Source organism: Poecilia reticulata, chromosome 18, assembly GCF_904066995.2.
Source record: "Poecilia reticulata chromosome 18, P_reticulata-male-v2, whole genome shotgun sequence".
NCBI lineage: Eukaryota > Metazoa > Chordata > Actinopteri > Cyprinodontiformes > Poeciliidae > Poecilia > Poecilia reticulata.
Window position 1 is genome coordinate 927879 of NC_088847.1, and position 24045 is coordinate 951923.

A 24045-nucleotide genomic window follows, 5' to 3' on the forward strand; every position below is an offset into this window, starting at 1 on the left:
TTTATTAATATTTATTCTCCTGTCACCAATGCAGAGAAAAAGTGTTTTTATGAAAAAATTGGGGAACGGTTGGGTGATTGTGGGTCTGAGGACTTTGTTTTTATAGGTGGGGATTTTAACTGCACTGAAAACGAGTTTTTAGACCGTAATCATGCATCCAGCGGCCCAACATGCTCTGCGGCAGCTGGTCTCATCTAATGGCCTGGTGGATGTATGGAGGAGGGTGCATGCAGGCTCCAGGCAGGATACATGGTCCCACATTAAGGAAAATAGAATCTCTTTAGCTCGTCTTGATCGTTTTTATTGTTTTAAACAAAATTTTAATGTGTTTAAAACATGCCAGATTTCTTTCTGCATGGAGATCACTCGTTGCTTTTAGATAGTGTTTTTATCAGAAACATTTTACCTAGAAGTGCTTACTGGCATTTTAACTCAGCCTTAACTTATGATCAGGGTTTTATGGAGGTTTTAAGTTATTTTTGGACTGGTTTTAGACAGAGAAAGTCTGATTTTACCAGTCTTAAACAGTGGTGGGACTACGGAAAAGTACAGATAAAACTGCTGAGTCAACAGCACACTCTCAATGTCACCCGTGACATTACCAGATCTATTAGAGATCTGGAGATAAACATTGTGGAAATAGAACAACTTAGCGAATCCACAGGAAATCTAGAGCATATTGAAGCTCTCAAATCTAAAAGGCTAACTTTAGCAAACCTGCTGGAGAATAAAGTCCAAGGCACATTGGTAAGGTCCCAGATCCAGAACATCACAGAGATGGATGCTCCCTCTAGCTTTTTCTTCAGCTTGGAGAGGAAGCACGGGCAGAGGAAGCTGATCCACTCCTTGCTGTCGGACACAGGGCAGCAACTGAGTGAACCAGGTGAGGTCAGGAAGAGGGCTGTGGAGTTTTACCGTTCTCTGTTCCACAGCGAATACAAAGAGAACGAGGAACTGCTCCGGGATTTCTGCAGTGAACTACCCCAGGTCTCTGAGGAGACCAACTCCAAGCTGGAGCGCCACCTGGGGCTCCAAGAACCCCACACAGCCCTCCTCAGCATGCAGGGCCAGAAGTCCCCAGGCGTTGACGGGCTCACGGTTGAGTTCTACAAGGCCTACTGGGACATTCTGGCCACAGACCTGCTCGATGTCTACAATGAAAGTCTGTCCACTGGTTCACTCCCCTTGTCCTGCCGCAGGGCGGTCATCACCCTGCTGCCCAAAAAGGGTAACCTGCAGGACATCAAGAACTGGCGCCCTGTGTCCTTCCTCTGTACCGACTACAAGATCCTCTCCAAGGCCCTGGCCACTAGGCTGGGGAAAGCTATGGAGCAGGTCATCCACCGGGACCAGACCTATTGCGTCCCCAGCAGGTCCATGGTAGATAACATCTACCTGATTCGGGACGTTTTGGAGGTCTCTGGTTCACTGGGTTTACAAAATGGCTTGATTTCATTAGATCAAGAAAAGGCATTTGACCGCGTTGAACACGGCTTCCTCTGGAAAACCATGAGGGGGTTTGGGTTCAGCCAGGGTCTCATTGCCAAGATCCAGGTTCTGTACAGTGACATTGAGAGTGTGCTGAAGATCAACGGTAGCCTGTGTGCTCCTTTTAGGGTGTGTAGAGGCGTTCGACAGGGCTGCGCGCTCTCTGAGATGCTCTACGGGGGAACCCCCTCCCCCAGAAAATATGCTCGAGTGTTTATGGTTTGGTTTTACCTTGTTTTAAGAACAATATGGTTTTATCTGCCTATGCTGATGATGTTGTTTTTATAAAAGATCAGCAAGATGTGAATGTTTTAACCGAGATTACAGAGAAGTTCTCTGTACTGTCTGCTGCGAGGGTGAACTGGGAAAAGAGTGAAGCCCTGGCTGTTGGCGAATGGTCTGCTGGGCTCCCAGTTCTCCCTCAAGGTCTCATTTGGGAAAGAGACGGTTTTAAGTATCTTGGTGTGTTTTTAGGCAGTAAAGATGTTGTAAGCAAAAACTGGGAAAATGTCGAGCAGAAAATCAAAAACAAATTGTCAAAGTGGAAGTGGCTGCACTCTCAAATGTCATATCAAGGTAGAGTGCTGGTTTTAAACAACCTGGTGGCATCACAGCTGTGGCACAAAGTCTCTGTTTTAGACCCACCATCTGGTTTATTAGTTAAAATACAGTCAGAGATGGTCAACTTTTTCTGGAACGGTCTACACTGGGTGCCAGAGTCTGTGTTGTTTTTATCAAGAGAGGAGGGGGGCCAGGGCCTTGTCCACCTGGCCAGCAGAACAGCAACTTTTCGCCTACAGTTTATTCAGAAATACCTGACAGGATCTCCTGTGTGGAGGGATGTGGCCAGCTGTATCCTCAGATGTGTTCATTTTCTGGGACTGGATGCTGCTCTGTTTTTAACTGATTTTAGTCTTTTAAAGTTAAAGGGGTTGCCTCAGTTTTATCAGGGTGTTTTTAAATCTTGCGCTCTTTTTAAATTGCAAAGGGCAAATACGCATGATTCTCTGCATTGGCTTTTAGAAGAACTGTTGGTATGTGGAGCAAGACTGGACGTCCACGACAGCAGCGTGCCGGGACTGTCTGAGGCACTGTCCAGATCCGGGACGGTGACCCTGTGGCGTCTGGTGCAAGTGGCGGGACCGGACTTCTCTGACGTCCAGGAGGTTGGCTCGCTGCTTGGGGTCTGGTCTGCCAGACTGGTATGTCGCTTCCTGGAGCGGGTGAAGGAGCAGCTGTCAGCTGAGGAGAGGCAGCTCCTGCAGCTACATTCAACAAAAAAGTGCCTGCCTGACCCAAATGACCCGTAGTCCTGGATGTAGTCCTGGATCCGGGATTTGAGGAAGACGGTGGTCCCCTGTTGTAGAGTGTTGTGCCAGGAATGGATTTATGCAAGACTGGTCCAAAAGTGCTGTATAAACACTGTACAAAGATTTTTAACAGGAAAACTCTCCACAAAAGGCCCAGCAGTGTCTGGAGCAACAAACTTACAGGACAGAAGCCTCAATGGAGGACTTTGTATAAGCCTCTAATCAAGAAAAGGACTGGTGACCTTCAGTGGAGGATACTTCACGGCGCCATCGCTACGAACTCGTTTTTATCGGTCATCAGTCCTGGGGTTTTAAATGAGTGTCTGTTTTGCAGTTTGTCTGAGTGTTTTTAATGTTTTTATAGATTGTGTACGGTTAACTGGTTTTTAAAATTTTTTAACAAGATTTTTAGCCTTTTTGGCGTGGTTTTTACCAATTCTGTTTTTATCTACAGTGTACATTACAGCCGAGCCTCTAGTTTTAAATCCCGGATTTTAAATTATTTAATCGCAGAGGCCAAAATGGCAATTTATTTAACTCGACGGGACAAAATGCAGGCCGGACCTCAACTTGATGCCGTGGCTCTGTGGAAGTTCAACGTTAAAGCTAGGCTGAGGTTTGAGTTTTGCTTCCACAATTTAAATAGTTTTTTTTTACAATTGTGGGGTTTTAATAATGTATTGTGCACCGTTTCAAATCAGGGAGAACTAAATTTTAACAAGCTGCTGATGTAAATATTTTTATTTAGTTTCTTTGACCTGATTATTATGTAACTGATTATTGTAAATAAACGTTTTGTTAAAAATAAAAAATAAATCTTCTTTTGAGTTTTATTGGCGGATGGCATCCAACTTAAGGTGCATTTACAGCCACCTACCAGACTGGAGTGGTCATCAATGATCTCAGAGGGAATTTAATAATACACCTCAATGGTATGCACAAATGTGCAAATTCACATCCATACACTCATTTATATGTATGTGTATGTATATACATATATACACGCACGCACGCACACACACACACATTAAATGATTAAATAACCCAGTGTTTTTTAAAAATCTAATTGATTTCTAACATAAATTGATTTATTTCCTAAAAGATTTAGAGACAATCCTATATTCTCTCTATTTGGCATCGACTTTAAATGCTGACGTTCCTCTGAATATTTATTACTTTCTAATAAGACATGCTCCACTGTTTCCATCTGATTACAATAATTACAAGTCCCAGTTTCACGTTTTCCTATTCTGAAAAGAGAACTATTAAGTCCAGTATGACCAATTCCAAGTCGAGAAATGACTATCTCTTCTTTCCGCCTTTCATTCATACAACCATTACCCCCCACAGTCTTTTGAATTATGTATAACTGTCTACCATTATCATGACTATCCCATTGTTGCTGCCAAAGCTTAAGGATTTTATTTTGAACCATAGATTTCCCCTCACTTTTGCTTAAAGGAATACTCAAGTTAATATCTGATTTCAGGGCCTGTTTAGCTAATGCATCTACTTCTTCATTTCCTTCTATACCTACATGAGCAGGAATCCAGACAAATCGAGTGAAACATTTATGTAGCTAAACTAATAATTGATATATACTTAATAATAAATCTAATCTACAAGATTTGCCAGATTTTATCTAGTTCCCTTGATTACCTCCTGTGTATTTATACCCACCTGTGTTTCTTGTTCTCTGCCAGGTCCTTGTCACACTGCCTCGTTGTCTCTTATCTGTTGTCATTCTGCTACTGTTTTACCAGTTGCTACCAGAGATTAACTACTTGCTCTGCTCACTCTGTGCTGCCTGGATTTTTGTCATTTTATTCATTTTATCACCTTCAACCACCTGGGTCCTACCGCATGTATCTTCACCATCTTCATCTTCACCTCCACCTCGTGACAAAAACTCTACTGCATAGACAAATTTTAATCAAACTGTGATCATTATATATAAGAAAAATGTTTTACTAATTAAGTTATATATTGATTAAGTCATGAGTCTAAATCTAACTTAAACAGATGGTCTACTCAAAACAATCATGATTAATATTTCAATATGCACTAAAGCTAAAAATCATGAAAACTAGCATAATTAAACTAACATTTCCAACAGTATATGTGTGGTTCTGTAAAAGAGGATAAACAACCAAACACAAATTACAATCCACCATAAACACCAATCGTCATTTTATAAGCTACAAACATGTTAAAATCATACTTGTCTTTTAAGCCTTACTAGGCCCAACTTTGGGCACTCCTGGTTTAGAAATAAGAAGAATGCAGTGAAAATCCAAGAACCTTTTAATCCAGGGGTGTCCAAAGTGGGTCTTCGAGGCCCGGCATCCTGCATGTTTTAGTTCTCTCCTTAGTGGTAGTAACAACCTCCTCAGCAAGTCAGTGTTCTCCTTAAACCTTCTAATGAGCCATCATTTGATGCAGGTGTGTAAAACCAGGGAGAGAACTAAAACATGCAGAATGCCGGCCCTCCAGGACCAACTTTGGACACCCCTGTTTTAATCCTACAATGTGAATTGTTCAAAAAATTTCTTGTTCTAGGTATTCTAGGTATTTTATTCTTTTAACAAGGACTGAAGAAGAGCTTTCAGTTCTTACTAACAGAAAACACTATGTTCCTTTCAGTTTTAAGAAGCTATCGGTGTTTGCACTCTTCAAGCGTAACCAGACACAACAAAGAACTGCTCCTCAATCCCATCCATTCATTTTTTTTACACCCTTGTCCCTTGGTGGGGTCGGGAGGGTTGCTGGTGCCTATCTCCAGCTAGCGTACCGGGCGAGAGGCGCGGTCACCCTGGACAGGTCGCCAGTCTGTCGCAGGGCAACACAGAGATAGACAACCATGCACGCACACACTCACACCTAGGGGCAATTTGGAGAGGCCAATTAACCTGACAGTCACGTTTTTGGACTGTGGGAGGAAACCGGAGTACCCGGAGAAAACCCACCATGCACAGGGAGAACATGCAAACTCCATGCAGAAAGACCCGGGGCCGGGAATCGAACCCAGAACCTTCTTGAGCAAGGCAACAGCTTTACCAACTGCACCACTGTGCAGCCCGTCCTCAATCCCATAATTCTAATTTTGGCAGATTTGAAAGGCGTTACTGTTAACACGAGGGTCATGTTTGAAGGTTTCCTCTATAAAGAACAATTCTTCCAACACTGCTGAGCTTCTCAACACCAGTGAAAAGAAAACTCACATGTTCTCATGGAGAGTCCAATCCACAGAAGGTGAAGGCCCCGTTTTGCTTGTCAGAGAAATGTGTGTAATAGGTAGTCATCTTTAAGGATGCAGTAAGGCACTTAAACTCAGTTTGGCTGCAGTTTTTCTGCAGGGGAATGTGGGGTGTATCATATCCAAACAGGCTTACTGACTGCTCACATAGACTCTCCAACACACAGCTGTGTATTTGTATTCCACACCCAACCCCTTCTGTACACAGATGGCCTTTATCAGGGGGGAATTTGTCCACTTTGCTGACCTCGTAGCCCAGTAACAACAGAGGGAGGACCAGCTCTCCTCTAGATTTCCTTTTTTCTGATCCACTGTGGGAGGTCAGTTTCCTAAGCAGAGTTCAGGTCCAGCTTCCCAACAAACCTGCTCATGTTTCAGAAAGTTTTTGTTGAGACCTTGGCCCATATTCACAAAGATTCTCAAGAGTCCTCTCATAGAGCTCCCATCTCATCTTAAAAATTCCTGTCCAGGAGTCTTAGCTCAGGAGTGATTCAATCAGCTCCTGAGAACAACAGATATTCCCATCACAGTGAGAAGGTGTGGTTGACCCCATTGCTAAGTGTGATGATGTCATCTAGGGACTTTGATTGGTTGCTCTTTTTCTTCTACTTCTATGTAATAGAGGTGGGCAAACTACTTAATAGAGCATACTGCTGGTAAAAAAAAAAACAACAAAAAACTGTGGAGCAATTGTTACACTCCCCCTCTGCCATGATTTTAATCTCAGAATTCTGACTTTTGGTCTCAGAAGATTAAAGTCAGAATTCTGTGGAAAAAAAGTCTGAATTCTTTTTCTCTTTCAATGGCCTTAATCCTTTCCTGAAATAAGTCTTTCAGAAGAGTCTTCGAGAAATAAATCAATACGGTCTAGATTGGACTGTGACTGGTGGCGGACACACAAAACAAAAATAAGACACAAGAAACCTTGAATGGCCCTGGCAGCTCAGCATCGCTCTGGCCTCATGGCAATCGGGGGAGCTCCAGCAATGCCGTCCGTCCGCCACTGTAGACGTTCTTGCACTGTTCCCACACCCATCCGCGAGGCAATATTCATCGATGCGTTCGGCTGCGATCCCTGATGACGCCAAAAAAATCTGGTGCACATGGCTGCTGGAGCAAGGAGATATAGCTGATGGAATAACATAGAGGGCGCAGTGGAGTCTAATTACAATTTAATGCTATTGGGCTCTTTAGAGCAGTGGTCACCAAACTTTTTCCTGTGAGGGCCACATAACTTTTCCCCTTCTCTGGTGGGGGGCCGGAGTCAGTTTATAACAGAAATAGATTGCAGGAGTGCCTAGATGTAAAAATGTATTGTTTTCCAGAAAACACAATCAAATAACTCTCTCTGGGTTCTTTACAGAAAAAATCCAAGAAATAACACTATTTATGAAATAAATACCGTATTTTCCGGAGTATAAGCCACAGATATCTGCCGCTCCAGGTTTTCCACAGCGATGCAGCAGCAGAAGGGGGCGGACACCAAAAATTTGAGTCATAACAGGTCAATTGAATATCACATTTAGTACGGATGAAAATGAAAAAATTGCTAAGTTTAGATTTAACTGAACTGATTGTGGTAGTTTCCGAACGGTAACTGTAACAGTAAAAGTGCTGATCCTTCATGTTGCTACTAGCATGTGCTAAATGAAAATAGGCGCTTTCTTCTTTAGATTTCAATGGCAGTATGCATCCATTATTGTTGCACTTCTGCCATCTACTGGATCCTAATACCTGTACCTCAAATTCTCATAATGATCCCAGTATTATTTTAAAAAACTGAAAAATATTCTTTTTCAATTCCCTATTAAAAACGAATTCTGCTTTAATGGGCATTTTCTTCTTTTATTTCCAATTTTGACTTCCAATGATTCACTTCCTGCTAAAGAGCCCCCTGGTGGTTGAAGAAAAATACACATATAAGCCGCATGGTTCAAAGCTTAGGAAAAAAGTAGGGCTTATAAATCCGTGTATGGTTCGTTCTTTGGTTTTTTTCGTTTCAAAATAAAATTGCAAAAACAAAACAAGCATGTGTTTTTTTGTTTTTTCGTTTTTAAAACGAAATTAGAAAAACGGCAATTGCAAAAAGAAAGAAAACGAGCTGTCAATTTCGATTTACATTATTTCATTATTGACAATTGGTCTGACCCGAAAATGGTCTCTGTCCGTCTTACACAGGGGCCGTATCATCCATACACACTATGCAGGCTGCAGGGAGACAAGCTTGTTCGTTTCAGGCTCTATACTGTACCCAGATAGCACAGAATAATTGAAACAACATTGAATCAATGTCAGCCAGAAACGTTGAATCAATGTTGAACGTTGACATTGAAACAACATTGAAAGTGGCCGGTGACTTGTATATTGAATCAATGTTAGGGTTTCAACCATAACTGACATATCAATGTTGATTCAACCATCATTTGTATGTCAATTTACATGCATATTTGTGTTGATTTTACATTGAATCGGTTAGGAATGAACATTGATTCAACCTTCATCTGAATGTGGATCTACATGCAGATTTGGGTTGATTTCATATTGAATGAAAGCTAAGGATTTATGCACATTTTTAAGTATGATAGTTCTACATAACATACCACTAAAAGTTTCTTCACTGGTGTTAAACACTACATTATTGGCAGATCATGGGTAAACTGTGTACAAAAGTTTAAAAATGACAACATAGGTTTGATATAACATTTTATTTAAGAAAAGAGGAACAGATCTTTAAACATATTTGACTCCTTTTTGACTGTCAGAACAACAGTCTATTGTCCACCGAAGGACAGAGTCCATGAGGTTAAGCTTTGTACTGTATGAACCAGAGAAACAGTACAAGTTGTGGTAACCCCAGTTAGACTCTGGTTGGCGTCACTTTGATTCCTTGCGATGTCCTCCTCTCATTCTGGCGCGTAATGAAGCCACTTCTTGACAGTTTTACTGCAGTCCTCAAGAGTCAGCTTTTGGTCAAACTGCAGAGCAACGGCTGAAAAACACAAAAATAAAAGTGAGGAAGGTACCGGTCAGAAATATGATAAACATTTGAAAAGTTCTGAAAGACGTTGAAAGATTAAACAGTGTACTGGTTACAGGTCTGAGAACAAATACAAACCATATAGTTTTCCATGTACACTCACTGTTAAATTAATATTTATCTTAATTGTTCATTAATATTTATCTTAATGTTTATGTATACAACTACATTTACCTATGAAGCTGCAGTCTAGTGTAGGATTTATGATGCTGCACTCATGTTAAAATGAGGGAATTAATACTTAAAATATAGGCTGTTGATCAGAAAACCTAAAGATAAAACTCAGGGAGGATCAGGGTTTATTTAACACACCAGAGAGATAAATAGAGCAAAAGGTGATTTATACTGTAGTTGGAAAAATTATTTATAATTTATACAGTATGAACTTCCATCAAATAGCTGGTTTAATCTTCAATCAACTACAAATATTTCCAAATAAGTTTATTAAATTCATTACAAAATGTCCACGTGCTGATAAAGATCCCACACCAGTAATAATAGACCAGTTCAGTTTAACCAGTTACCAACCCAAGAATCAACAGACTGAATCAGTCATTATCAGTCATTAGCAGGTTTAGTTTCACCTGCCTTACATGTTTTAAGTGTTTCCTTTCTGTCTCACCTGGATTGAATCTGGATTATTAACAACCTTCTGCACTTCTTGATGGCTGCAGACTGTCATGCAATCATCTAACTCAGCTGTTCTTGAACAGAGACACATCTAAGCATGTCCCTAAGCACATCATAATAAAAAATGAAAAACAAGTGATTACTATCACAACAATTTAAAGCCCACCTAGAGCAGCCAGCCTTACACTTCCTTGTCCACCACATGCTCTCCCAGACCTGCCCCATTTTAAAAACTCAAATCTCACAAAATCTCGCAGGATTTCATACTTAGGCCTGGAGCGGTGGGCAGGATGAAAATAATACAAAATGAGACATGACCTCAATTATTAAAAATATCTGTTTTGCCCCAAAATAACCAGGATTACTATGGGCACAAAACAATGCCCTTATTTTTCAATAAACACATTTAAGATTAAAGTAATATTGAAAAACTTACCACAAAACTGCTCAGATGAGAATTCAATTCAGAAGCCGGTTGCAAACAAACCAGCAGCAAAGTGGCTGTTTGGTTGGGACAAACCACTAGAGTAAAAAGGGGGAGTCGGACTGTACAACTCCTAGTAGAGGCTTGTAGATGTTTTTGTGTCAACACATTATGTACAGTCAGTAATAATATTTACAGACAAGTAAGAAAATGTACATAAAGGAATCACAACCCAATGTTCTCAACATGTAGTGCGTAATTTGAAACATGATTAGTAATAAAATGTTCTGACCCAGAGCTCAAGGATGGGGGGAGGGAAGAAGGGATGAGAGGGGGTAAAGAGGGGAAGGCTGGGAGGAGCAAGTGGGTGTGGGGAGCCTTGGGAGGGAGTAGGGGGAGATGAGAAGGTGATGAGGGGTGCAACAAACTGCACAGATTGCACACATGGAGGCCTTATGCCCCTTTTCCACCGGCCCGCCCGGCTCGGCTCCGCTTGCTTGTCTTGTGTTCCCACCGGCCTTTTCAATGGGACTGTCGCTGCTTTTTTGGTTCCTGCTTCAGAGCAGGGTCAGCAGAGCCAGCCCGAGTTTGGTAGGTGATGCAAACTTCGCTGCTGTTCACTGATTGGCGGAGGGCATGGTCAGAAGAGTGAGGCGAAGAGAGAAGAAAAATTAAGGCGCAACGTTTGAAACTCGCTGCAACACGGAAGTGATGGAAGCCATAAACTAAAAGATGCCGGCTTTTTTCTTTCGGATTTCAATATTCAGCCGGCAGCTCGATGGAGCCGTGAGGAATGAGTCGCTTTTGTCACGTAGTGGAGAGAATAGAAAGCCTTGTTAGCCGCTTCGGAGCCGACGGAGCCCCACGGTGAACACCGACTCAGATGCAGCTAACGCCGCTGCTGCTCTCCAGCCAGGTGAGCAGTTTGTAGTAAAAACCAGACAGATATATCTGTCTGGTTTTTACTACATTTAAGGTTGCAAACATACAGCCATGGAAGACATTTAAAACACAGCCTGCTGTATTTTTATTGCTCAAACACAACATGCGCATTTTCTGAAGACACTCAGTTGCACATTAGTTATAAATAACTCAATATTGTACAGCATGTTACCGTCATTTGTTTATCTTTGCGTGAATCTGTGTGCTTTGATTGTTTCTCATTTTGCATCTGAGTTTCCCCCATTGTGAGATAATAAAACATGTCATATGACATCCTATTGTAAAAAGGCTAGATATCAATAAACCTGAAGAAAATGATAGTGGTATTTTATCCATGGCTGTATGCCTGCATAGGTCTAAAACTTACAAGTGATTGCATTTTGTCTTTAATTTACACAACTATTCCAGTTATTTAATTCTGGCTGGATGGTAAAAAAAAAAAAAAAGGTGTTGTAGCAACATGTCTGTTTTAAATAATTTCTTATGTGTATGTAACGTCCACATTAGTCACTGTTATTTATCTACATATAAGTGCTATAAGCTATATCATCTGATTACCAGGGAGCAGAAGGAGAGCAACATGGCTGACATGATGGAGAACCATCAGAACACCTGGATCTCCTTCAGGAGGAAGCAGCTACCAGCAGAGATGGCAGAGCAACAAGGAGAGTTGAGAAACAAAAGAAAAATACAAAAATAAAAGTTGTTGTGTCTCAGTGAACAAAGTCTCTTTATTTCTGCTCACTCCACACATTATTGTACTTACTGTACTTTATAACAAGGTCCTAATACAATCCTCCCAAAATGTGAGGAGCTTTAGCCAGAGTGAAAATAACATTATATTATATAAATATTTCATTAAACTTAACATTGTAGATTACCAATGAAGCCATCCAAAACTGAATACATTATTCAGCAAACCAAACAATGTGACATTATTATCAGGGCAGCTATTAACAAGAACCCAAAATACAAATCATGTTTGTTAGTTTCTAGTTTATATCTTTGATCTGCCCTCAGTAGCAATCAGTAGGAAGTTCCAGCTTTTCACACTGAAAAAAAAAACAGTGAAAGCCATAAACCAGCAGGAGTTCGGAGAAGCTCTCCTTAGACAATGGGAGCAAATGGCTTTAGAGAGAGGGTCAAATAAAGGTCCTGGTTGGTAGTGATGGGCAAATGAAGCCTCATGAAGCAATGAAGCTTTCCAGCCTTTTGCTTTGCAAAAAGGTTCATTACTCGATGCTTCATTCATGACTCACTAGTGACATCTGCTGGTGAAACTAACAGCCTGGTCACTCAGTTGGATCATACTTCCAAAAATTTGTAAATGCAATATTGTCACAAAGTTTTCATCAAACTCATATTTAGTAACAGGAGAATCAATGAAACCATATTTAATTGTCATATGTTTTAACTATTAAAATGATTTGTAGCCAATCTGGTTTATGTTGAACGTCAGTGGTTGTGTTGGGTTTTCTTTTATGTCAGATTTGACAATAAAGACATTTGATGTTTTAGTGTCTTGGGAGTGCAGTGCCTGCTGGGGCGTTCACTTTTTCTTGAATTTCTAATTGGCTCTGTTCCCTTATATTTGGCTAGATGTTGAATTTTAGTTCTGCAACACTATTAAATTTGTTTCTGCTGTGCAAGACTGATATATCTTTGCTAATCAAACTACAAATAATAGTGGAACTTTGCAGAAGGTGAGAAATTGGGAGGTGGAGGGTTAATTATTATCTAAGAAGAATTTTATTGTGAGGATAATCTCAAAGTATTCCCAGATGTCAGAGATTTTCCTCTTACTGGCTCCATTTCAGACAATTAATCAAGTTTACTTCTGTAGCACATTTCAGCAACAATGCAGTTCATAAAATCACAAAAAAATATAAAGTCATAAAAAAAACATGATCTACAATTGAGAAAACCAGTAACAGACATTACATTTTGATGAGTGCCATCATCAATACACATCAAATATGTTGGTCAATGTTCATTTTATTTTGGCCACTGAAGATAAATATTCTCCTCTGATGCGAGACCAAAAGGACAACAACCCATGATGCAGCACGGCTCATCGCGCTTTTATTTTGAAAACCGACACGCAAAATGAAGCAGTCACGTGACCCATGCAATGCGAGGCCTCGTTTGTTGCCAGTCACGTGGTTTTCAGCAAGACGACACAAGCCTCGAAGCGGAGCTTCGTCGGACACGCCCCCTTTTTACTCGGTACAAGCCTCGAAGCCTGGATTCAGATGGTCCATCACTACTGGTTGGATGAGCAAAAATACGCCTTATTTGAATAAATTCAAGAAAAGAAGATAAAACTTTCCACACAGAGTAACAAATCAGATTTGCGCTTGCAATTCTCCAAAGACGTCTTTGCTGTCTGTTTGTCTTTTTTCCTTTTCTCAGGTAAATTCATGTGTTGTCTGTGCTCTGAGTTTTCTGATGTTGCGTGATGTGCTTTTCTGGTGATAGTATGCATCTGTCTTGAATAAATGCTGATTATTGTGACGCTGTCATCTCTGTGTGGCTTTTGTTTCCACGCATGGAATCATTGAATCCGGGAGCACAAGAGAATATAACGAGCCAGAAGTTAATGATTTTATTCTCTTAATACTATCTATTAGTATATTGTATATATTGTATATGCAATTTTTTGTATAGGGTTAGGCTAAGGGTTAGAGGCTTAGGGAATAATAGTATGCAATATATTGTATATTTATTTTGGATAAATATAAATATTTATCCAGGATATTGTACATTTTGGATAACCTTTTTTGCATGCTTGTTCATGACATACCGGATTATAATTGGTATGTTAATGCTATTCAGAAAGGAAAAATTTAAACAAGGGTTTGAATGACTGGCAGAATGTTCTAGTCATGGTTTGAGCGTCTTTTTAAACCAGAGCAGATTAAAGGTTGGCAAAAAAAAAGGGACAGGCCCTTTAGAAATTTACTGAATGGGAAGCTGCATTTAGCAGACATTAGCTTCATATACAAAACAAAGTCGGAGTTAAAGGCTAATCTGTGTGAAAGTATCATGATCAAATTAATTACATGCCGCTTTGGACGAGTGTAGAAAAACAAAATGTGCGGGACAGAGCATAATGTGTATGTGTGATACGGCCCCTGTGTAAGACGGACAGAGAGAACTTCCGGGTTTCCAGCTAAATTGACAGCTCGTTTTCATTTTTATTTTTGCAATTGCCGTTTTTCTAATTTCGTTTTAAAAACGAAAAAAACCAAAGAACGAACAATATACACGGATTGTAATAGTCCGGAAAATATGGTATATGAAAAACAAATCTGAATGCTCTCTGGTATTGTTCAGGGGGCCGGACCAAATGTGGAGGCAGTCCGGATCCGGCCCGCGGGCCGTAGTTTGGGGACCACTGCTTTAGAGGTTCACAAAAGTCAATCATAAAACGTTTAGTGCAAATCCGATGATGCATATATGAGTTAGACAACCGTATGCGTTCGGCGGTGGATTGAAATTCGCAATTCGCCCACGGCAACACGGTTTGGCCAGGAGCCAGCATTGACAGAATTCATCATCATGTCATTTTATGTCACGTGACTATATTGTCTTGGTTGGGTGAACAAAATCCTGCCTAAGAATTTTGATGTTAGCGATCAGTAGCACACAGCTGACGGATGTTTAGTGTACGATGGAGCAGAAAGCTGACATCGTCGTTTCTCCCTACATCCAGTGGCGCAGGTTGCTACAATCGATAGTAGCCACACAGGCACACCTGCTAGAAGGAAACAAACGCACCCAGTAAAACACTTTTATTTTATTGGCTGAGAGGTTGTCAGGAGACTGTGCCAAAAGGCAGTTCCATGTTTCATAAACGAGCAGACAGTCCGAGCAGAGACTAGGTCTGAGCCTGAGGAGAAGTTTTGAATACAAGCGTTCTAAGTTTGGAGAAGAAAAACATGAAGCCTAACTCCAATATAATGAATGCTTGAGTCAGGATGCAGCTTCTTTACTTCACTTTATTTGGTGACCCAAGTGACATGGAGTAAACTGTAACACATAAATAACATAGTTACGTTTATTATCACTAGAAAAAACTTAGTACATAAAAAAGTATACTTGAAGTATACTAAGAACAACTTGAAGTTGTTCCAAAAAAGTACGTTTAAGTATACTAAGTATACTAAAACTTGTAATTTAATACTATTTAAATACTATTAAAATATACTAAGCACTAAAAAGTAGTTCCAAAATAGTACAGTTTAAGTACATGAATCAAAGTATGTAAAGCTAAAGTATGTTAAAATTGAGTATACTCAGTGATTCTTGAGAATAGGGACAAAATGGGTTTAAATTTTCCCATATTTTTTTTCATTATTTCTAAACCTTATGTATGCAAATATGACAAATAATGTTTTGGAAATGTAAAGATGCTAAGGTGCAGGCTTAGCATCTTTAGTGATATATTAGTGATATTTTTACTCATTTTACAGACAAATGCTTCTCAAGAAACAAAATAAATATTATTTAAAACAAAAAACAACAAACGTCCATCTGACGGAATTGACACAGATCTGAAGGTGATGACAAACTAGTGAGTAAAATGAAAAACTTGATACATGTGAAGTAATGCAATTTATGTAAAATACATTAAAATGAATTAATTGCACATTTAAGTAAGATTTGACAACAATTTCACTTAAAGAGTCACAAAAACTCTGATGGAGTTGACAAAATACCAAGCTACCTCAATTTATATGATGTTATTCTGAAGGAGGCCATATCAGGTCATCAGGTCCATGAAATCTTTACAGTAAACTAAAATTAAGCATTTATTTCACAAAATTTCATCAAAGTTTTGTAAATTGTCAGTTATGGTGTTGACACATCATGGTTGTGACAAAAAAACTTAGGAATAAAAAGAAGAAAAAAACTAAAGAATAACATAAGCTAACCAGAGCTAACTAGCCCTCTTGGCAAAGGAAGAGAAGGGAAGTGGTCATGGGGTCCTCAGAAGTTCTGGTGCCCCCCAATAATGCCTGATTCTTTTACATTCTTTTCATGTCTGATGGTGTTGACAAAAACTAGGGACACATTTTAATGGAGTTGGAAAATATATAAAAATGATTTTTAATTCAATTTATTGATACTTTTATAATTATTTATATGACTACTTATACTTATTTGTCATATAATTTTAGTATTTCTTTATTTGTTTTAAACTATAATGTTTTAAACTATAATGTATTGAGTTCTGCTCCTGGACAAGGGATTTTACAGGCATCATCCACTGACTACAATGTTTAAAATAAAAAAATATTCAGCAAACACCAGGAAAACATACATTGTTGTGCTCACATGACCCAGGTTAGTTTAGTCAGATATTTGAAAAAATTATATTTTGTGTATATTTTATTCAAATTGTGTGCTTTATCCATAGGACCCGTTTTGTCCCTATTCTCAAGAATCACTAAAATCATACTATGTTTTACTAGGGAATGCACTGGAGAAAACCCTGATAGAGCTTGTGTTGATTTTAAACAACAAACATGCATTAAACGACAATACGCAGAGCCTTGAAGCAATGTAACAAGAGGTAAAAGTAAATACACCCTTTGTCAATTCAAATATTTTGTTTTCACACCCTAATGGAAGATCTTCCTAGATTTAATGGTGAGGTAAAGACTTCAGCTGAACAGTAATCTCTTTTAGTATTCAACTGTCCAGCTCCATCAGGTTGGACGTTAGGCATTAATGAAGCCATTCATCAGAGTCTGAGAGGCTTTTTCTTTATCAAACAAAATTTTTTTCCCCTCTTATTTAGTGAACATATTGATGTTGATGAGATTTTCTCCAAACTTATAACCCTTTTCAACCTTTATAACTAAACTGTTGAAAATGAGGCTCTAACATTCACAAATGACACTGAAATAAAATCCAGTCCAGCATCTGGTTTGAGGTGATTCCTCTGGAACCTGTTGGAGGAAAAACATCCCAACTTCAGAAGATGAGCTTTAACCTAACAGAGCTCTGTGGTTCCTCCTGTCAGTATGAGAGTCAGGGTGAGGAGGCGCCAGGTTAGGAAGAGAAGTGGAAGCTGCAGGATCTTCAGAACAAACAGGTCATGATGCTGGGCTACTGATTATCCCTCTGTCTGGACACAGGATCAATAGAACCAGTTTAAAAGCTAAAATGAATGGTTATATGACAGATATGGAAAACTGGGATGCACTCCATGCCATAATGTTCAGGATTTAGGTCTCATGGCATCTCAAGGTGTCAACATTGCAGCCAGTGGGCTGAAGGAGGAAATACAGCTTTATTTTGTAGCAATTAAAAAGCTTGTTTTTGTAAATCTTTTATCGCTTCGCAAAAGAATTAATTAGCACAGAAACTCCAAAGGACACAAAGAAGCAGTTATATATATATATATATATATATATATATATATATATATATATATATATATATACACACTGCTCATAAAGGTTCCCTTTATTTTTTTGAACAGTGTATATATATATATTCAGTAGTATATATATATATATATATATATATATATATATATATATATATATATATATATATATATACAGATATATATGTGTATGTAGTTGTCATAGTAAGAGCCTATTTACTGTGCTCCCCCCAAAATAAGACATTGCCTACCCCAGCTAAATACCTCTAGCGCCGTGTCTGCATACAGGCCTGACTGGTGGATTGTTGCAGATATGATTGTCCTGCTGGAAGGTTGTCCTCTCTAACAATTGAGATCCGGACCTTTTGATGGCCATGCCAAAATATCAACTTTGTTTTCTTAAGTCACTTTGTAGTGACTTTGACTGTACTTAGGTTTATTCTCCATTTGTAAAAAAAAAAAAAAAACCTTGGCAGAACTTTGTTTTGATTAGCATTGCAACCTTGTGGCCAATCACATGTATTTAAGCATGTGATTGTGTGTATCTACAAAGTGCAAAATGTTTTTTTTTATGTTTCTTTGGTGTAACAATTTCGTCTTTGCTCCCTTTCAGCCTATTTAGGTACGCAACATTTTCCCTGTGGATAATGACTGTTTTTCTAGATTCAGTAGCAGCTTCCACATTAGGTTTCACAAGATCTTTGACCTTTGTTGCAACATTTCTTTCTTACAACATTTCTGACCTAAACACTCTGATCTCTGGAACACAGAACTCATCTCTATGATGATGTATTATTCCCATCATGTCTACACTTGTGTAATTGTTTGAACAGATCGATGATGCACCTTCAAATTTTTGGAAATTGTTCCTAAGGATGAACCAGACTTGAGGACCATTGTCTTCCTTGGCTGATTTCTTTTGACTTTTCCATCAAGTCAAATCAGACTCACATAACTCACATGTGTGGGTTTACCTAGCAAAAATGTCCAAAGCATGACATCATCATTTGAGCTTTCCCCTCATTATTTGAGCCATTTTGCATGTAAACTTAGATTTTGCATTTTAATTGGATAGAACCAATTCCATTGGATTTTGCAGTCCTGGCATTTTAGCAAATAGCACTAATCTTGGTCATTCTAACTGACCTACAAGATAAGTTTTGTCTGATTTAGCTTTAGACAATGAGAAAAAATTATGGGTGTGGCTTTTTGTTCACTTGGGGTGTATCATATTGGTTCCAAAGCAGATATTCTGATTTTAAAATCAGATTGTTCTGATTTTAAAATCTGAATATCTAGATTTTAAGATCATTCAAAGGGGGGAAAAATCTACCCTCCACATTTTCCCCAGTCCAAACCCCACAATTTTCAGCTATTCAGATGTTATTCAATATTCTCTTTCTTCCTGGCAGCCCACTTGTCAGGTAAACGTACCGAAAAGAGATTGATGAGCTTTGTTAGATACAGAAGTATACTGTCCATGTAGGCAGTTCGTGGGAGTGGGATATAATGGGAGGGGAGGAGGAACAAAGGGAGGGATCAGAAAGATTCGGAGAAAAAGTTTGAAAGGAGCAAGAAATCTCCAGCAGCCGGCGGTTCGACGGGGAAAAAAAGCTAGAAAGAGGGAAACGACCCGGACCGTGAGGATTTTTATTGCTGGCCCTCGAGCCACTGGGCGCGCGCCTCCGGCCTTGTGTACGTGATCTGGTGGATTAAATGAGTTTGAACTCACGATGAGGAGTGAGCCCATTCTATTCGCTTGCAGCAGGGGTGAGTAGCCGCCTTTTGAGTCTCTAAATACAGGAAAACGCTTTATTTTCACTTTTCGGTGTCACTGTCGGCCATTTTTACCTTCTGGGCTGGTTTTACTGTGGCTTCATCCAGTTAGACCGGCTCCTAAGAGAAAGAAAAGTTACTTTTGCAACTGGCCTCGGGCGGCTACACGCACGCGCTCACGTTAAGAGGGAGTCGTATTGGTAAAAGGTGTGCGGGTTCAGCTGGCGGGGGGAGTTTGGGTGGAAGAGGGAGAAACGGCTGGCTCCTCCTTATGGTCTGGGCCAGAATGATCTCAGTCTGGTTTGGGTAAGATGCCGCAGCTTTGTCTTTCCTGTCTTCCACGTTAGGTTTCAGCATCATAAGTTTCTCATCAGATTTCTTCAGTGCTTCATTTTTATGTGCCCCAGATTTCACTAAAAAAGTTCACAGTGTCACTTCTGAAGCACAACAGAAACATTCATTTGCCACATTTTCACATTTGGTGAAACAAAACAAATATACTTTGATGTATTTATATTATTTACATACATTTAATAATTATTCCAAAGTCAAGCCATTCAGATTTGTCGTTGTAATGTACAATGGTCGTCTGCCCCAGTCTTAATTCTTTTACAGCCTTTGTAACAGTTTTTTTCTTTTCTCCAAGGATTGTATTTAGCTTCATTCATCTTAAACTGGCCTCATTTTTCCTGCTGATTTCACAATAACATGTCCCATATGATTCCATCAGTTGTTGACAAGCACTGCTAATTCACCTGATTTTCTTTATATCTATGTTTGCCGTACGGTTAGAAAGATAGACAAAGAGACGTTGGAGTCTGCGTAAAGGCTTTTTCATAATTTCTTCCTTCATGAAACCTCCTTTTTAATTTGTTTGGAATTTGGGGTTATAGTTCAGGTAGGCCTGGACAATAAATCAACAAATCAGATTTTCTTTGCATGGTCGTTCACATTTCCAAATGTGATCTCCAGTGTGAACTGTAAGCAAACCTAAAAGTGCCCAGCATGCGCTGTAAAGGGCGCTGTTACATCACATGTAGGGCACATACTCATTGTTTGCGGAAGTAAACATGGATGCCAATGGTGGAGCACATCTTGCGATTTTAAAATTGTTGCCAGCACATTAACAACTTAATCCGCATTATCACCCCCCATCAGTGGCACAACTACACATTATTCAGGTGGATGCGAAAACATAGATCGCCCCCCCCCCCTTACCGAGGGAAGGAACGTCAGGGTGAAGGAGCGACGCTCACTCAGAAAAGTGTCAGATTTAGGATCAAATATCAAAGTTGTTTGGGCTGCATTAAAAAAAAATCTGATCTGTGTTGTTCAGACTGTAATAAAAAGGTGAGCTAGAGGTCACATAAGGGCAAAGAAAAATCTGATTTGGGTCATTTCAGGCTGCAGTGTGATTAAAGCCTAACTCAGTCACTCTTTGGTTACCTAGCAACAACCTTGCACAGCAGCAGTTTCAGATTTTGCCAATGTGTGTCATAAGTGCTTTAAAAAAACATCTAGTTTTCTACAGTGAAAACTGTAGATAAAAAAGGAAATGTCACACTACCAGTTTGCCAGTATTTCAGATATTTAAAACCAAAACTAATCATCATCTACCAACAATTTTTGATATCAACTGATATGAAACACTTACATCATAAGTTTTTCAGCCATATCATCCAGGCATTAAGTTCAGGCATTATTTGACTTCTTTAGCTGCTTGCTGTTGCAAAAACAATTCACATGGTTCCCACAGTTACACATCATAATTATCCAAAATAAAATAAAAAAGAAACAAATAAAATTCACAGAAAACACAGATGCAGATCCAGGATGACTTACTATGATAAAGAAAAGTAAAAAATGAATGGCAGTAGTAGATCTTTTAGTGGGTTCATTTAGAAGAGAAACATTATTCGCATATTTACATAGCATTTTGAACTTTCAATAAAAAATAAAATATTTTTGAAATGCATCTTAGGAATGGGTGATGGCACTTTTGGCTTTTAAAATCTGTTTTTACGTTCATTGTATTTATCAGAAGTGAATAAACAGGAATTTCTTCACAGATTTCTGAAGTAGTCTTCAAATGGATGAAGTTGTGTGTTGTCCTTATATCTCAGAATGCTGAGCTCTTTCTCCATTGAGCATTTTCTGACAATTTGGTGCCAGACACAATTCTGCAGGAAATGGTTTGGACAGCTCAGTGGCAGCACAAGAGTCCTTACAGTTTTAAGTCTTAGAGTCTAAATTCAGATGTCTAAAAATGTAATTCAGACTAGTAATTATTACATTTGACATATCTTAAATTTTAATTACAGATGTGTGACCCATCAAATGTGAAATCTGGTTGTCACAACCTGCTTGCTGCACAAAGCTGCTTGCACTATTTTGAATTCTCCCTCTGCCCCTCCCATCCTGCCACACTTTCGGACAGATCATGGCTACTCGTCCTGTGAACTCACCTGATTGGTCCACTGTTCAAGGGGGTTCACTTTCTCTTTTGAAAGATGGTAGTTTCCCTCCATACCTTGACATAGCAACAACCACCGCCACTATTCTGCCTATGTTGCGTCCCTTGCTGGAATTATTAAAATAATTCAGAGGCTGTGTAGTCCCACACCTGTTCCAAATTACATCACTGTCATGGTAGTGGATACAATCACCGTGGACAAATAAAAAACAAACCAAAAGCAAAAAATACGTCAACTCCTGTGCAGCAGCCTCTCCGACGTCGCAAGCCAGAAGTCATAGGAAGTGTGTGATGCCAAAATTTAAATGCAAGTTCTAGAATTAAACATTTATTACTAAAAACTATTCAGTTATGCTCTGTAATATTACGATTTTACATTTGTCCAATGCAGATGTTAGAAAAAAGAATGAATTCCTCGTTGTGATTTGTGAGATGTGACCTGTAAGTCTCTTTGTTTCTTTTTATGTTTATAATTGTGAGCATTTTAATAGTATATGGGGCTTTTATGTATTTTATACATAGTTCTTGCCGTAATTGAAAACAAGAAAAGAATTATAAACACTTTTATTTTGTGGAGAAGGGTTTTGTGTTTATTTTGTTTATGGACATTTAAAATACAAAACTGAAAAAAATGAAATTACGTCAAGGATTTTTTTGTGTGTAGAGAAAGGAAAAGATACTTTTTGTCATTCATTGTGCTAGAGTAGCGGTTCTCAACGTGGGCAATACCGCCCAGTGGGGGGCGTTCAGATTTTTAAAAAATGATTTTTAAAATACCTTATTAGTGATATTTTTACTCATTTTACAGACAAATGCTTCTCAAGAAACAAAATAAATATTATTTAAAACAAAAAACAACAAAAAGTCCACAATGTTATGTGTATGTAATGTTTGGTTTTATGGTTTTATTTTCCTGAAAATGAGATTTTTTAAGGGAGATTTGGTAAGTAGCAGCATAATTTCGATGCTGACTACCTGGTTTAATCAAAGATAAATAAATGGGATAACTGAAAAATAAATCTACATAGAAACTAGGGATGCTCTCATCAGGTTTTTTGCTGTCGATTACGAATCCAATCGCCCATGAGTAGGCCTGTCGCAATAAACGATAAATCAATTAATCGGACGATAAATTAAACCTATCAACCTCATTTTAATTATCGGCTTTATGGTTTCTTCCGGCCTTTTTTCTTTCTGTTGATGACACTGAATAGAAAAAGGCTCAGCTCCGGTGCTCTCCACTGACCCTCCCTTCCTCATTTCCTTAGTCTAATGTCTAGCACACATTACACGAGTTGTCGGCCCATTTTCAAAACCAGACCACACATTAGCCGACAGAAATCAAATCCTAGGTATAACGGTTCGATCGGGTTCGTCATGCCGTGTGGTGTCCAGCTACATGGGCACAAAATAATGGCTACAAGTCCAGTTAAATAATTTTAAAACCAGGCATTAATCAGTGTTTTACTAGAATCTACCTGTGATGCATGTGCCTAGAGTTAGCGTAAAGTCCTGACTTTATGCTAACTGAAAATCATTATAACCAGCGTGACATGGAGGCTATCAGCATGTGGCACTGCTCTCAGCAGTGCCACATGCTGATAGTGGCACTGTCAGCATGTGGAGATCTTCGGTCTCCATAATGTGTTATGGAGACCGAAGATGCTTTGATAGCGGCCTCAACCAAGAGTTTTGGGTCTTGCATCTCTCAGCTTTCTCTTCACAATATCCCACAGATTCTCTATGGGGTTCAGGTCAGGAGAGTTGGCAGGCCAATTGAGCACAGTAATGCCATGGTCAGTGGTTTTGGCACTGTGAGCAGGTGCCAGGTTGTGCTGAAAAATGAAATCTTCATCTCCATAAAGCTTTTCAGCAGATGGAAGCATGAAGTGCTCCAAAATCTCCTGATAGCTGCTGCATTGACTCTGCCCTTGATAAAACACAGTGGACCAACACCAGCAGCTGACATGGCTCCCCAGACCATCACTGACTGTGGGTACTTGATACTGGACTTCTGGCATTTTGGCATTTTCTTCTCCCCAGTCTTCCTCCAGACTCTGGCACCTTGATTTCCGAATGACATTCAAAATTTGCTTTCATCCGAAAAAAGTTCTTTCGACCACTGAGCAACAGTCCAGTGCTGCTTCTTGTAGCCCAGGTCAGGCGCTTCTGCCGCTGTTTCTGGTTCAACAGTGGCTTGACCTGTAGTCCATTTCCTGCACACGCCTGTGCACAGTGGCTCTGGATGTTTCTACTCCAGACTCAGTCCACTGCTTCCGCAGGTCCCCCAAGGTCTGGAATCGGCCCTT

General features: G+C 39.4%; 1 protein-coding gene and 1 long non-coding RNA gene across 6 annotated transcripts in view; both read left to right on the plus strand.

Annotated features, from left to right (window-relative positions):
- Window positions 1-24045, plus strand: part of afap1 (actin filament associated protein 1) — a 144456-nt gene that overhangs the window by 20833 nt on the left and 99578 nt on the right. The window contains exon 1 of one of the 5 annotated variants that reach the window (XM_081599893.1): window positions 19020-19257. The exons of the other annotated variants lie outside the window; for them this stretch is intronic. Within the exon in view, the coding sequence (XP_081456019.1) occupies window positions 19221-19257 (37 nt within the window). The 5' untranslated portion in view covers window positions 19020-19220. Of the gene's footprint in view, window positions 1-19019; window positions 19258-24045 lie in introns of those variants that run through there. 5 annotated transcript variants of the gene reach the window in all.
- Window positions 10498-13601, plus strand: LOC145548847 (uncharacterized). Its single transcript, XR_014084838.1, has 2 exons — window positions 10498-11061; window positions 11649-13601. It is a non-coding gene; the product is annotated as an uncharacterized LOC145548847 (long non-coding RNA).